This window comes from Antrostomus carolinensis, unplaced genomic scaffold (genome assembly GCF_000700745.2).
Source record: "Antrostomus carolinensis isolate BGI_N321 unplaced genomic scaffold, ASM70074v2 scaffold17866, whole genome shotgun sequence".
Lineage (NCBI taxonomy): Eukaryota > Metazoa > Chordata > Aves > Caprimulgiformes > Caprimulgidae > Antrostomus > Antrostomus carolinensis.
The window spans coordinates 31,990-48,148 of record NW_010322683.1 but is presented as its reverse complement, the minus strand read 5'-3'; the positions used below and the strand labels follow the sequence as shown (position 1 = coordinate 48,148).

At 38.0% G+C, this 16,159-nt stretch overlaps 1 protein-coding gene across 1 annotated transcript in view; it reads left to right on the top strand.

Moving 5' to 3' along the window:
* FRMPD2 (FERM and PDZ domain containing 2) overlaps window positions 1-16,159 on the top strand; it is a gene marked incomplete at its 3' end in the record, with an annotated part of 56,915 nt that overhangs the window by 9,229 nt on the left and 31,527 nt on the right. The window contains exons 5-18 of the mRNA XM_029085541.1: window positions 646-793; window positions 2,357-2,428; window positions 3,100-3,274; window positions 4,015-4,165; window positions 4,262-4,400; window positions 5,275-5,427; window positions 7,570-7,755; window positions 8,646-8,802; window positions 11,375-11,585; window positions 12,522-12,625; window positions 13,385-13,483; window positions 14,631-14,738; window positions 14,861-14,977; window positions 15,430-15,665. Of these exons, the coding sequence (XP_028941374.1) occupies window positions 646-793; window positions 2,357-2,428; window positions 3,100-3,274; window positions 4,015-4,165; window positions 4,262-4,400; window positions 5,275-5,427; window positions 7,570-7,755; window positions 8,646-8,802; window positions 11,375-11,585; window positions 12,522-12,625; window positions 13,385-13,483; window positions 14,631-14,738; window positions 14,861-14,977; window positions 15,430-15,665 (2,056 nt within the window). The remainder of the gene's footprint in view (window positions 1-645; window positions 794-2,356; window positions 2,429-3,099; window positions 3,275-4,014; window positions 4,166-4,261; window positions 4,401-5,274; window positions 5,428-7,569; window positions 7,756-8,645; window positions 8,803-11,374; window positions 11,586-12,521; window positions 12,626-13,384; window positions 13,484-14,630; window positions 14,739-14,860; window positions 14,978-15,429; window positions 15,666-16,159) is intronic.

Sequence of the window (16,159 nt, the reverse complement as noted above, 5' to 3'; positions counted from 1 at the left end):
ACTCTTTCCTCATATTATAATTTAAAGTTTATTCTAAGCATACATGTGTCTGCTCATGTGGAAAACACCATTACTTTAGGTTAAAATATAGTATAAAGATAGCTGTCTGATCTGAGATTTCACACATCTTTCTCTTAATTAAATTGAAAATTCCCTCAGTTCCCTAAGACATTATTTTATTTTAATGAATTAGTATTCAAATAACTTAGTTCCCATTCCTGGAACATTCTGAATAATGTAACAATAAATGTTATGGTTTTCTGAAGCTTTTTTGCTTCAGAAAATAAGAGATGAGGAATTGACTTCATCCTGTAGAATTCCTAGAAAGGCATGGAGCTGAATTTTTTGCCTGTTGGCTTCACCCCACTTAAATCAACTAGATCTGGCTCATCAAATAAAAAAAAAAAATTAAAAAAAGACTGTTATTGAATTAAAGCATAGTTTAGATGTATTTATAACGGGCATCAGTAATATTATCCTTGTTAAATATTTTTTCTTTTTCTGTAAAGAAACATTTAACGATGAATAACTGATATTGCCCTGGTTTTCATAATATTCTGACAGTCAATGCATCTTAAGCTCTTTGTCTTCTGTGTTGTTTTGATTGCTTGCTATATATATTGCTCATGGTGACTTTCTTTGAAGGTCAGTCAGCGCTGTAGAAGAAATCCCTGGTGGAACTCAAAACAGTAGACAGAACCTGCTAAGTTTAGGTTCCACCTTCTCCGTGTCTACAAAGGACCACACAGCAGCTGCTGCATCACCAAAATATTTGTTCCACAGGAAGGAAAAGGTGACTAATGAAAAATGTATAAGCTGATTTCAAAGTATAAATATCACTAAAGAGAAACCTCTCATCCAGTTGTCATTCACCAGTGATGTGCATATTAGCTACTGAGTCATCTCATTAGATGAGTATTCTAAATTGACAGACTCCAAATTAGGCATGATCCAGTTGTGATAACTCAGAACTGAAAGCAGCGAAAGCTCTTGTCCATAAAAAACTAAGCAAAAACTTATAATCGAACTCTCTCTGACCCTCTGTGTGATTTCTGCAACCATCAAACACTGTATGGACTGTTTTCATCAACCACTTCGCCAGGAGCTTCAGAACAACAAAAACATTTACAGAGACACTGACCCCAAAGCCTTGCTGGTCAACAGTGCTCAAAGGACTTAATTTTTTTTACAGTGTATGCCTGGACAGAAAGATAGGCTAGCAGCAAATGTGCCACACCAATAGTTCACCTAAGGGTTTATTTCTAGTTGCTGATTTGCTGTAGGACTGTTAAATGGAAAGGATAATGTTTCTTTGGCAGTTAGATCACAAAATGCAGAAATAACTGAATGACAAAAAACTCACAATGTTGTGGCCCATGGAGCTTTGTGTTGTGGAAGTAGAAGGGACAGGTTTCAGGCTGGTGAGTCCTTTCACCTGTTCCTAGTTCAAAAGCCCAAGACTGACCAGTGGCAGAACTTTGATCAAGAGTTTCACTTAGACACTTTGGAAAACTATCTTTTTACATATAAATTTAGCTTTAAATCTTGTTAATATGATCTTTACCAGGATAATAATTTAGTTTTTCAGGAGTCCAGCAACTGTTAAAACAAAGTTCTAGTTCCTCTTTATATGTGATAAAACTGCATTGTCTATTGGTAGGACAATACTAGTATTATGAAACAAACCATAAGTTTTCTGAAAAAAATATCTAAATGGTTCAAGGTACTAAGTCATGGAGAATGGTTTGAAGGATCCACCTCTTAACACATGCAGTTATTTCTGTGTGTTTTAAGGATCTAAAAGCATAGGTGAACCTGAAAAAAAGCTCAATATGCAAAATTCCTTGAGGTGGATGCTCAGCAAGAAAAAAAGCATCTTGTGCTGTTTAAAGTTTGTTGAAGTTAAAGCAAAAGAATACAGTGTCTGCTAAAAATAAATATTAGTCAACCTTCATTACAGGGAAGAAAGTCGCTCTGCATTTTAGTCTGGTTCCCTATGGAAGCTAGGCTTATGAAATCACAGTGGTGTGTACGTATGTGTGTACATGTCTGGTACTGTGCTCATAGCAACTTGGGGATCAAATGGGAAAAGGTCTCACAAGAAATTAAGTTTCTGTAAGTGTCATGAAAACAGGTACCTTGCAAAGGAAATGGATATTGGTTAAGTTCCTTTACAGAAGAAAAGGCTTCAGTATGAATTTACCCCTAATTAGACCCTAGAAAGAAGTCTTCAATGAGTATTTGCACTTTATTAGACACTGAAGTCTATTAGCTACAACAGAAATGAGTACTGGTGTTTGGGATCTTCATTACATTAAGGAAATATTTGTTAAATTTCTAAATTGCCTCCTTACAGTTTTCAGGTCCAGAATTTATTATTTTGTCTAGTGAACCACCAGTGACCTTACAGCTGCCTGGATCAATTGTGGTAAGTATGAATATCAAGAATTTAGAACTTATCTAGTGACCTTCTAGTTGGAGCTCTTTGTAAATTGCATCTGAGTCTCAGCCCAGTATCCTTGCCATGTCCTCCTCCCAAACCAAGTTAGGGTTCCTGCAGAGGTATTGCGACTTGAAAGGAGGTAATTTAATTCTCAGTTCCACATAGTTATTTCTGTTGGTGTGAAAAATAGCTTAGTTTATCCTTCTTAGCTAAGAACGCTCACTTTAGCACAAGACTTTTGAGATTAAGATTATACAGCAAATATGCAATGTGACATCTAGTGCTGACGTATTGGACTCCAGATTGCAACACATCCTCTACTTTTCATTAAGATAAGGTGAAAGGCTGACAGCATACAGCAGTAAAAATGAGGGCAAAGAAAATTTGGAATTACACTCAAATCTAGAATAAACCCAGTGATTGTAGAGTCTGAGTATGCTCAGCTGTTTTGTTGGGATTTCCTGGATTTTTTAAAAATCAGATATGTTTGGGATATTAATTTATGAGTAAGGAGGCAGGGAGTAGCATAGTGTTGTGACCAATTCCATCAGGTTTTGTAAAGACAGGAGACTAGGGGGTCTCAGTAATAAAATGCTGTGGGACTTGCATTGCTTGTACTTGGCACTCATTCTTCACTCTTTGTTACATGTTCTTAGACTAAAAAAGGGAAATCCTATTTGTCTCAAAGGGATCTCAATGTCATTCTACTCAATGGGCAATGCCTTGAGGTGCAATGTGACATCAAGTCCAAGGCAAGAGATGTTTTCAATACTGTGGTGGCGTATGCAAACTTGATGGAACATTTCTACTTTGGCTTGGCTTACCTGAAAGGTAATGAGACATGGTTAACTACAGTAACAGTTCTCTCCCTCAGTGTTTCTGTATGAATGGATTCCAGTAAGATTCTTCAAGATCCTCAGATGAAAGCAATCCAAAATTTAAGCAAAAGTAAGGTATGTTGGTTTAAACAGTACTGCACTGATGTAAAGCATGTCTACCCTAGGACTGTGCGTCAGCACAGCCATACTGTTATGGGCTGATATCCCCATGCAGAAAAGCCTGTGTCCCAGCCTTGCACTAGGATAATACTGAGCCATGTAGCTCCAGGGAAAATTCCAGAAAGCACTGCACCAAGGAAGGCTGACTGTCTTTGTTCCTAGATATAAGCTGGAGTACAGACTCAGCTATTTCATCTACATGATCCACACCTCCCTATCCCATTTCTGATGGCAAGCATGGCTGAGGCACTAGGAAGAAGTATACCCTGTGTGTAGGGCATGCAGATTACAATAGGGTGCAGAATCTGAACGGTGCGCAGAATGCAAGCCCCATCGATTCTTGAGTGATTCCATAGATACCACACCAAACCAACATGTAACAATTGTAATCCTAAATTACATACTAAGTGTTATCCTAAGTTCTTCATCAAAGAAGCAATAAATGAAGCCATGACACAGAGAAGTAAATCTCAACCGACATCCATGATCCATTTGCACAGAAAGAAGACAACAGAACTTTGAGCTACTGAAATATCTCCTGACTTATCACAGAACTCAAAATTCTCATTTCAGGTAATGAATTCTTCTTTTTGGATGAGGAGACCAAACTCTACAAAGTGGCCCCAGATGGCTGGAATGACCAACCCAAGAAGAAAAGCTCCATCATTAATTTCACACTCTTTCTAAGGATAAAATTCTTTGTCAACCACTTTAACGTTATCCAGTAAGTGTATGGTTCTGCTGACTGCAGGAAAAACAGTAGCATTTAGGGTGACTGTTCAAGGCTCCTCCTGTGTTCCTAAACCCTTTTGTGTTCCAGGCATGGCTTGACAAGGCATCAGTTTTACCTGCAGCTTCGTAAAGATATTTTGGAGGAGCGATTATATTGCAATGATGAGACTGCCCTGAAACTCGGCGCTTTGGCTTTACAGGCAGAGCTTGGCAATTACGCTTCTGAGGTGTGGATAAATAATATAGTATTTCTCATAGGTCTCTCTCAATAACTTTTGCAGCATTTGTTTGTCACACAGAGTTTGAAAAATAAATGTGAATAGCATATGATTTCAGCTGTCCTTCAGTAATCATGTTTCAGAGTTAATTTAAAAAATTACAAAATTTGCCTGATTAAGGAGCAGCAATGAGCCGGACAAATTTGGCAGAAATATGGCAGAATAATGAAAGACTCTTAGTCCTTCATAATTGATAACATAGCCAAGAAACTCCAGAAAATCTGTAGAAAATTTCCAACATAGGCACAGCTTGGATGTGCAGTTGGGCTTAAAGAGATTAGAAAACATGGAAAAGAAGAATAGCTAAACACTCCAGCTAAAATCAACAAGCTGCAAGGACAGGAAGGTCGCTGATGGTATATCTGAACTAGTTATCTTAGGTTTAAGTGTACAGAAAATACCCATTTATATTCTCTGCCATATGTTCAGTTACATAAATCAGTGTAGCTCTATTAATTGAACTCTGAGTGGTCTGATCCATCTAGTCAGATCCATGCCAGCATTGGGTCCCCCACTGTAGGTTGTACTGATGCGGCTGTAGCTGTTATCTCTAAGTGCAAGACTGCAGGCATGCCTGTAGGCTCAGCTCTTTTCTCCCCATTGCACAGAGAAGTAGTGTGTGCTTTGAGCACCTGGCTGAGCACAGGTGCAAGAGGCACATTTGGCTGTCAGGGCACTGCCTGCTGTTCCCCAGCTTCTTTTAGGAAATGGCAACAGGGTGACTTCAGCATATGGGTCACCCTGAAAATGGAAATGCACCAAATAAGAAAAGTCAAGAAAGAACAAAAGGCTCCTCTCTCTTTTGTTTTTTCTTCTTCCAAAGATGCATGGAAAGAGCTATTTTCGTGTTGAAGACTACATTCCAGCAAGCCGAATACAGAAAATGACCCTGGTGTATGTACAGCGAGAGCTTGCTAAATTACATCGTTTGAATCATTCCCTATTTGAGGATGAAGCTGAATTAGAATTTTTAAAGGTAACTTGCCATATCTCAAACATTAGTTATTAATTTTGAGATAGAAAGCCCCTCTCTATTTAACATTGTCTATTATTTCCTTCTTGCCTGATACAGTGAATTTCAGATATGGTGAAAAAATTTGAATAGCCAACAAAAAACTCAGAATTTCATTCTGCTGTAGATACTGTCACTCTAAATAACCTACCTCACATTTATATGGTAGGTTTCCTTTCACTGATAATTATAGAGGTTTAATGCACATTTCAGAGTATTTTCAACATCCTAAGGGGTTGATGCAAATTTTCAGCATGATACCAACATGTCTGGGTTCCAAATGATTATAAATACAACTACTGAATGTATTAGAGATGGTTACAAAACATTGGAGTAAGCGCTTTCTTGACTTCTGAAACTACAGCAGCTGTTCAGCCACTTTCTAAACATGTAGTGATTATTTGTTTAAAAATATCTGTGAACTCTGGAAGTAAGGAAGGAGTTATCTGAAGTATTTTCTCACATGACTATTCCTCTAGGGCTCTAGAGTGTCATGATGATGTGGGATTTAATTTTTTTCCCCCTAATTTCTCCTTCTCCCCCAAAATTTTATGCTTTCCATCAAATTAAAAAATATCAGGGGTTAGATAATAGATAAATATCAGTAGCCATTTTGCTGCAGTATCACATCCTTTTATTTATAGTGTCATTTTAGAGGAGCTGAAGAAATAGATTGCAGCTTAGCTTTAATGACAGTCCCATCATGTGTGACAAATCCAATGCAGAAAAGCAGCTTTGTTAGTATCCGTTTCAATTAATAAGTCTGTAGAAGGAGCCAACACATCATACAGAATGAGAAAGCCCCCATGGTGAGGAACATGCAAATTCCAAATATGAAAGGGATTAAAAATTAAAACCCAGATTCAGCTAGTGATTACGTATGCCCCAGTTTCCAGGACCTAAACATTTGTGCTCTACTTTCTGAAAAACAGATATTCTTAAAGTGTTTTATTTTGGTCACTGAAAATCTCTATTCATAGTTGAAAAGTTATTTGGGGATTCTACATTAGCTTCCTAGAAAAAAAAAAGTTTTAGAATAAACTCATATTGATCTGCAGATCACAAGAGAGGATGGAAAACCCTCTTCACATTCCATAGTTCTATAAAGGGTCTGAGTCACATTTTAACATTTTGTGGTCAAGTGTAGGAGGCAGAAAGACAAGGAACAACACCCAGAATCTCTGTGTGAGTTTCTCAGAGCATCTTCTGCACAGTTAGATGGTATGGGCAGAAGCTGTCTCCTCAGTCCCTTGAAGTATAATCCTACTTAACTTTTCAACCAGCAATGAGCACTTTGGAAAAAAGAAGTGACACTGAAGATCTGTTACTATAAAGTCTGGCACTGAAGGGAATTCTGGGGCAGTGAAACTCCTTCAAAAGTCACCACTATATTTAAGAGAGACACTTTGAGGGACAGTTTAGCAAAACCTATAACTTAAGATTCTAGGCAATGGAAATTTCTAATGTCTGATTTTAAAAGATCATAGCCATGAAGAAATGGGCCTATGTACCTGAGTGAGTTAGCTGCAGGCTGGGAGCTGTGGTGTCACTACAGTTAAGATTTCCAGCTGGGCACTATTGTGGAAAGGAAACCACACAAGCCCATAACAATGTCAGAATAGCCCTGGCAACAAAGTATTAGCAGTTTTACTAAAATCATAGTATTTGCTCAAAGTTTCTGTGCTTGCTCAGGGAAACAAAGACACAAAAAAGAAAATGGAAAGAAACGAGGTTTAACAGCAGTCAAGCAGCATTAATCCCGCATGGATTTCTATCCAGAAATGCACAGAAGTGCCAAGTAGCAGTAACACTGAGTACCTCAATGCCACTGTAATGTTTAGATTATTGTGCAGGAAGCTACATAATCCTCCTACCTCTTCAAATGAGGTGTGTGGGAAAGTGCTATCTCAATTTTACACATGGAAAATGAATGCATGTAATGGCTCTATGACATACCAAAGTAAGGTGATGATTCTGTGAGGCAGTAGGTATGAAAATATGGTAAGGGTTTTCAAAGGGTTCTTGACAAGAGTGAAAAAATATTCAGTAAAGACACTCTTCCCATGCCTCTTTCTGAATAATAGATGGTAAATGCACTCCTACAAGGTGACTCAGCAGCTTCCTGAATATGGTGTGTTATTCTATCGTGTGTCCCAAGAGAAGAAAGGAGCTGGAGGAGACATCATCCTGGGAATCTGTGCTAAAGGCATCATTGTGTATGAGGTCAAAAATCACACAAGAATTGCCAGTTTAAGATTCCAGTGGCGTGAAACAGAGAGAATTTCAGCTCATGTGAGTTGGAACCAAGTGAATCTCTTCTCCACTCTACTACTTTACTCCCCTTCTTGCCTGTAACTTTGATAAATTTATTGCATTCAGACACAGAATTGGATTCATTGTGTCCTTTTTGAAAAGTCTATAATCAAGGCTAGCTCTGGATGTGGATACCAAAATACCCAGCTCTTAGTGAGGTTTAGTTCTGGAGTTTTTTGCCAAGGCTGGAGTTAAATTACTAAAAAACTGAATAATCTGGTGTCAACTATTACAGAGACTATGTCAAACCTCTTTATGGCATATTCCATATTCATTCCTCTCTCATCTTTACCTCTCTCTCTCTTTTCTTTTGTTTTCCTACCTACATCAGGTCATGGGATCATGTCTCCCTCTTTACAGATCTCATTATTCCCATCCTCACCTCTCAGTATATTGATGTCTGTTAACAAACTGGTATTGGTGACAAGATTGTGAACCCTTCTAAATGGTATTCTGCCATTAGAGGTATATCAGTCTACTATCATACAGTGTAGGTGTCAATATGCAACACACATTGCCCAGCCTGTTGGCACTTCTGCCCTTTGAAGATAATTTCATTTTCAGATTAAATTGATTTAATCATTTTAATGTCTGTGGGGACAAATTTTGCCAGTTCTATCAACCTGTTCTCAATGCAGTCAATGTCCAAAGGCTCTTAACTTTCAACACAGGGCAGTTATGATCCCAGTGACAGACACCTCACTAACAACTGTTGAATTTACAATAGGCATTTACTGCACTCGAAAGGCATGCAGCCAGGCATAAACTCAATGGGACAAACCAACAGGATTATACAAATGAACTCCCAATGCCTCAGTGTAATGACTAATATATAAAGCAAGCTGTGCCTTTTTTTTTTTTCCTTTTAGAGAAAAAAATTCATGATTGAAAGCAGCTTCAGTGGCAAGAAACACAACTTCATTACTGATACAGCAAAGACATGTAAATATTTATTGGACCTCTGCTCTGCCCAGCACAAGTTCAATGCACAGATGAATTCTAGGCAACTTCAGCAAACTTCCCCAGGTGAGGTATAAATGTACTTTCATTATTCAAGCCATAAGACAAGGTTAGGTTTTAGGAAAGGTGCATTCAATGAAGTTGAGAATCAGAACCCGCTGCATCAGTTTCACTGTGCTTCAGTTTCTCATTTGCAGACTAGAAAGTAATGTCTGCTATTTCACTGAAGGTTAGACGAGTGTAAGTCTAATTTAGCATGTACATGTGAGTGGGCACGTGCAGGGGATGGAAAGGAGTTCTCTGATTATAATAACTATGTATCTAAACTCAGATTTAAAAAAAAAAATAGTATGATTACACTTTAAGAAACCTGCTGAGAATTCTGAAGAAACATATCAGACTTACTCCAAATGTAACCTGAGAAATGCTCAGCACAAAGCATAACTACAGTAGAGACCAGATATGATGGAGCTGAACTTAGTTAAATGGTTATCTTCGCATAAGACAGGCGTTCAACCCGACGGTTCAGTTCCAGGACAAAATCACTAAACCAAAGGCACATCAGTTATACCCACTCAACTATGTAGCTGCTACCTGCTCTTATCTTAGATTTTGCCATGTCTGTGGAATATATGACTAATACCTCATTAGACTTCAGATTTTCCATAGTTTATAAGACAAGGCTCTGCTCAACCCAGGGTAGTTACATAGCACTTCTCACCCACAGTTCTCAGCATGCTCTGCAAAGATGTGTGAGGATCGTTATGGGGAAACTGAGGCATATAAGAAATAACAATCTAAGCTGACAACTGTCAACACTCTTTACTTCAGTGGAGCAACATGAGTTTTCACTAGCTGAGGACTTATCCATTGCCTTGAACAGAATAATGATCATTTACAACCACTGAGTGCTTGACCCAGTGAGTCACAGCAGGAGGATCAAGTGTATCTGCTGGGATACTTCTTTCTCTAGTAAAACTCTGAAAGTGTTGGCAATAAATTGTATCATGGGATATAACAGTATGATTGATATCCCTTCCTTCCCACTAAAATTATTTCATGAAAAGTCAAATTCCACCTGCACAAATTTGTTACAATGGAAAAAGGCACTAGGATGATTAAGGTTCTAAGCACCTTCTGTTGCTTGGGCTCATGTAGCTTCAAATACAACTTAGTGGGACTGTGATTTGTAGCATACAAATGAGTGCAAATAGCCAATCTTAAAGTTTCCTGTGTCACATTTGCTTGTGGTCATCTATCTTAATAAAATTTACTACATTCAATATATGAGAGAACAAAAAGATTGAAAGCTAAGAAAATGATAACCTAAATCCTGATTACAAGCACCTCAAAACACTGAAACAAGCCAGACTTACACAAGCCATGTGACTCCAGGTTCTGAGGTTTGGGGTGTGTGAGCTGTCCCAGGAATAAAAAGCTTTGTGAAGGCAATAACAGACAGTAGTTCAAAATGCTGCCTTTGCCATCACAGTGAGGATGTAAGAGATTATAAGGCTCTTTTTGTATGAGGGAAACTGTTCTCCTGCTACACTGTTCAAATTTACAAGTTCCTATCTCTTCAAAACTTGCTAGCAACCCACTACTTTGAAAACACCATGGCAGCTCTCAGATTGAACTAATACTGTGGACAGTTAAGCCTTCTGGTGCCTTAACAGAAGCCACTGATCAAAGTCACTGAGGAAAGATGGAACTTAAGTTTGGTGCTGCAGAGTAGCATTCTAGAAAGTTGTATTCAGGTGAACAGGTTTTAGGAAAATGCACGGGAGTTCAGCTGTCACATACAAGCAGAATTAAAGCCCATATTTGTGCTAGCCTATTTGTGCTAGCTAGCAGGGCTCTTGTTTCCTTTCCAACATGTCTCCAATTGCCTGCTGTCCCTCTCTCCCTCATATCTCCTACTCAGCCCACTGGTTGAGAATCTAAATAAATTACCAATGCCTCCTCCAGCACTATCTTGTTTCAAGGAAATAAAATCTTTTGAGAGGATAGATTTATATACAGCAGAGCCCAGACGTCATTAAGCAAGTAGTAGATTTCACACAGAGATGGAAAACTGGATAACAAGCATTGCCACCAAGATGGTCCCCTACTCCACTTCTGCAAATCACTCAGAACAAACAGCCAGCTCCTTGGCCCCTCCCTGAATTTAAGAGAGCATGTGTTAGTAGAGCTCCTGTCTTCTAAGATATATGTATATTGGAGTGGTGGGCCCATCAAAGATGGGAAACTACTAATCTGGCTAATTCAGTCTCTGCAAAACAGACATTTTTCATAAACTGAACATTTACAAAACACACTTTACAGAAATATTCAAGTTTAAATCATACCGGGTCGTACATTTCATCTGTCATTGTGGAAAGTGAATTTGCAATATAATTCATAGAAATGAAATCTAAATACAGCATATACTTTCTATGAAAGAAATAGATTGGAAACCCTTTCCTCTCACTCCAAGGCATAGATAGCCTCAAGGATACCAGAACAAATATATCTGTGATGTTGGTCTTTTTTGCTGTCATGTTCAAAAGGTTAGACAGAAAGCACATTTGAGCTTAAAAATGGGATAACATAAGTGGATTTATCTTTCCTTCCTCCCCTTCTCCCCCTTCTTATTCAGAGGAAAGTAAATTTATGGAAATAGACAAAACAAATTTGGCATATGCAGCTCAGCATGAACACCTTGCCCTGATTCAGAGACTGTCTCGTTCAGATAATGCACTCTATGGAGCAAACCTGGAAAACCTTTCTGCTGGGATGATGAGCAAATCCTGTGATAACCTCAGCGTGGAAACCAACAACAGGATTAGAGACAAAAGCAATCTTGGCAGGTAGGTTTGCATTTTCCTCTAAACGTATGTAAGAATACTCAGTCATAGACTATATCATTGCAAACCTCTATGGTAAACTGTGAGGCAGCCTCTTTTTTTGGCAGTCTTTATTGTGGACACAGCAAAAGGCCCTGTCAGGCCTGGGGCTCCATGGTGCCAGCAGTAGTGCAAACACAGGCAGGAAGCTAACAGTCTAACAGATAAGAACTTGAAAAAGACTGACATTTAAATTTGTACCAGACTCAGGAATGAACCACTTATTGGCTATGGAGAAGGATAAAAATAAGGGACAATAAAAGTAAAATCTTTAATATCTATGTACCTGTACCTTCTCTGGAAATGGCAGCATGGAAACTGAATGCACAGTGGGAGCTGCTTTTGAGCAGGACTTACCTAATTGATTGCTCCATGTCTAAAGGTGCAAGTCATAGAGAACAGTATAAGAACTTCTCCCTTTTCATTTGCATTGGTACACTCACCAGTGTAGGTGGTTACTATAGCTGCACACAGTCTCAAGGCTTTTGATGAATTCTAGTGCCTTTTTGAATACTAAGAATTAGAATAGAGCCAAGAAAAACATGAACTACCAGAGAAACTTTCAGATGTGGTTTTGTCAACATGGACAGCAGGGCTAAACAAATCACACTGAGACTATGCTGCGTTTTCCTGATGCCTGCACTCATCTCAGAATAAAACAAAGGGGAAATCAGTCATGATATGAGTTGTCCAATGGCAGCTGCTATTTGGAAGCAAATGCTGGCAAGGATAAACTACCTCTCCCCTACAATGAAATGTGTTCCATAAATCATAATATTATTTAAAGGCTATAAACACGTGCATTCCCAACTTGGCTCTGACAGACTAATGGCAACGAAAAGTGCTAAATACCATTGCTGCTTTGTTACTGTAACGCAGTTGTCATTTCCTGCCTTGCAGATCCACATCAGGGATATCCCAGTCAGAAATGCACATCAGTTTCAATGGAAAGCAAAGGAGTTATGACTACCTCTCTGTCCATTCAACCCAGAACACAATCAGTGGTGAGTATCATAATCATAAAGAGAGACAGTGCCCTTCCATATTTATTGTTTCAACAGCAGGAGATCAAAATATATTCTATTTACAGATTAAAGAATATCCTTTTGCACTTCTAGTCCTGGAAATTAACCCAGACTTTAGCATGACACTAACTGTAATAAGATCTGGACACCTAATTTTCTAACAGAAGCCATATTGCATGCACACAGTGAGCAAATCCATGGAATATGAAGCTAAGATTATTTGGTTGGTCTATTTAAAAATTAGAACTGGACTTTAAACACACTGTATCAATTGCACAATGTTAAGTAGTGTTAACACTATAAAAGTCACCATCAGAGTCAGTGCTGATTGGATTGCACCTACAAAGCCACAAGGGCCCACAGGGCCGAAGGTACCTCCTTTGGAGATTTTATGTCCAAATCATCCAAACATGTAGTGTTCAATGAACACTACATGCCTGACTCTTTAGATACCCTAATCTTAATAAAAACGTTGCAGATAAATGCATATTCTTCCAGAAAGAAATATTATAGCAAGAGCTTACACGGTTACTGTACATATACTTTTCTAAAGAATACAAATTTTCAAAAACTTGTTTGAGCTTCCTTTCTCAATTATATTGATTCAGAAGTAATGGTAATGTTGAAAACAAGGACAACATATATTTTTAATTTTTGAAGCCCCAGTTTTGCATTCTGCAGTAATCTACTGTCTCCCTGCATTAATCTGCATTTATTCTAGCTGTTTTGTTTCTGCAGCACCTGGATCACCAGTGATCCAAAAGGAAGTTTTGCTAGGTGGTCCAGAGAGAGAGATAATTTGTGTCAGCCTAAAACGTGACCCTAAGAATGGATTTGGTAAGTAAGGAACATGAATGTTATGTTTATTACAGGGACTGTCAGATCCTGGTGCCAACTGATACTAGCCGACTCAAACTGAGCAAGATTGTAACCTTCTTCACCCCCTTTATTTTTCTTATAGAATAGGACTACCAATCTTTGTGATAAACTTAGAATTTCTGAGATTGAAAAGGACTAAATACATAAATCAAGACCAAAAATTTTTTTCAGAGGATTAACTAAGGCCACAGAGGTCAAGGGGACCAAGTGCTAAGAGCAGAATGAAACGAACAAGGGTCTAGTTTTGTGTCTGAAATACATGTGCAGTGATTTTATTTATCTTAGGCCTTACACAGGAGGAGAGGATGTTCTGCAAATCTTTCAGGTATTGCCTATGGGGGTGCAAAATGTGTATGTAAGCTTACCATGAATGTTTCCCGACTTTTGGATTCTTATTTGTTTTGTTCTTATTCAGTTTTGTTATATAACACACTATCACACTGTATCCTGTTCTTGTGGATGAGTTCATAGAACAACCAGGTTTCACAGCTGACCATTAATACAATCAAACATAAAATTTCTAAACGGTGCAGGTCTGCGTGGAATATCCTGATCCCAAACCCAACTATTCTACCAGTGAGAATAATATATTCTGCAATAGGCAGAATATTCTGAGCTAGGACAGTGAAATTGAGCTACTTGATAATAGATTTAATTTTCTGGGATATCTCTTGGATATGCATTAGAAGTTTACACGGCTCACCTCAGGGGCCCTAGACTACATGATGTAGAACAATGTTCTAATTTATCTAATGAGCTTATATACCATTTTCCTCCTGCAGGTGTTAAATACTAAGGTCTACATAGTTTATGATTTTTACAAGAAAGTAGTTGGAATCTTTAAAAGTCCCAAGCCGGGAAAGTATTTTTATTAAGAAATTATATTTAAATAACCACCAAAGTCACCAGCATGTTTTAATTATAACATGAGTTTAAAGCTTTCCAAAATGAAAACCCTGATGTCATGCAAATCAGAGCTCCCCATTCTCCAGACCATGTAGTATAAAACTTACACCACTGGAGTGAGAGCCTTTTGTGCTCCTAAGGTTAATCTTTTCTAATACTGCCAATGTCTCTGCACTCTCATGCTATCTCATTTTTGCAGGTTTTGTAATTATTGGAGGAGAAAATGTAGGAAAATTAGACCTCGGTATCTTTATCGCTTCAATTATCCCTGGGGGACCTGCAGACAGAGCTGGAAATATCAAACCAGGTCACTGTCCTTAGTTTTTAATTAGAATTAAAATACTTTCATGGTTTAAATTTAGCTACTCTGGATTTATTTCCTTATTTAGATGTGCTTTGTCTTGTTTACATCCTTTTCTTTTTTTTAAGGAGGACGACTCATCTCTGTGAATAATATTAGTCTCGAGGGCATTTCATTTAATACTGCAGTTAAAATCATACAGAACTCTCCTGATGAAGTGGAGCTCATAATCTCTCAACCCAAAGGTATAAAGGCAAATGCCTTTGTTGGCTATGGAATGCTAATAGTTAACTCAGGACACTGGTGTTTATTATGCACTGGGATGTAGTTGTACTTTCTTGCTACTCAGTGTCAGTTATAATAAACATCTGCTAGCAGTGAAAAAAGTCAACTTCTAGAAGGTATGTATCATGTGATCTCTGTTCTACAGTCAGTGTGAAAAAATACACTATGGGCTGCATTGCTGAATACCAAGGAATTCTGTCATTTCTTTCTCTGAGAGAGTCACTTAATCCTCTTCAGTGATGAAGCAAATACATTTCTCCACACCTATAATAGCAGTGCTTCATTTTACAATGACACAACCAGTTGACGTAGGAAGTTACTTTGTCCTCCTGTGCTGAGGCAAATAATATTTGCCTTCAAGTTTAATTAGTGTTTGCATTGAGCAATGTTTTATTTTGGTATGGCTTTACAGACATGTATGAAGAAGGATTAAATGAAGAAAAGAATCTGTCAAGAAGAAATAGCACTAGTGGATCTGAGATCTCTTGTGTAGACAGTGGGAGAAAAAGAATTCAGGATTGTCATAGCTCTGTCCCCAAAGAACAGGATGCAAATACAGATGAATGTGAGAAGGCTCTTTCCTGGAGTTTAGCATCAAAATTGGGCCCTAGGATTCCAGTTCCTTCATCGGAGAGCCTGGTTGTGGAGGTAACTGAGATTTCGATTATGTTCATTAATATTCCACTCAACATGTGTCTTAACATGCCAGCTATATTAAGAATTGAAAGTAACAGAGAAATTTAAAAAATGAGGGAAGGAGAAAGAAAACTTTGAAAGATATTGCTTGTGAAATTATATTGGAAATGTCAAAATGAAAGACATGTCTAGAATACGTGAAAAAATAAAGAAACCCTTCCACAAAATGTTAAAAATTCTCCTCTCTTTTCCAGTAGAAGTACAAAATTTTGAATTTTGACTATTTTCTTGCAATCTCTTAAGTTTTCAACCAGACAAAGAACATCAACATTTTGTGTCTAATTTCCTACTATTAGACAGCTTCCCTATCTATATGCATCTTATGCACATTTAGACAGATTATATTTTGAGTAACATCAGTGCAAGCTTGAAATAGTATCAGGGGTATAAATGGTACCACTCCAGGCTTACAGTGACAGCAGGATCAAACCCTTTATATGCTCTAG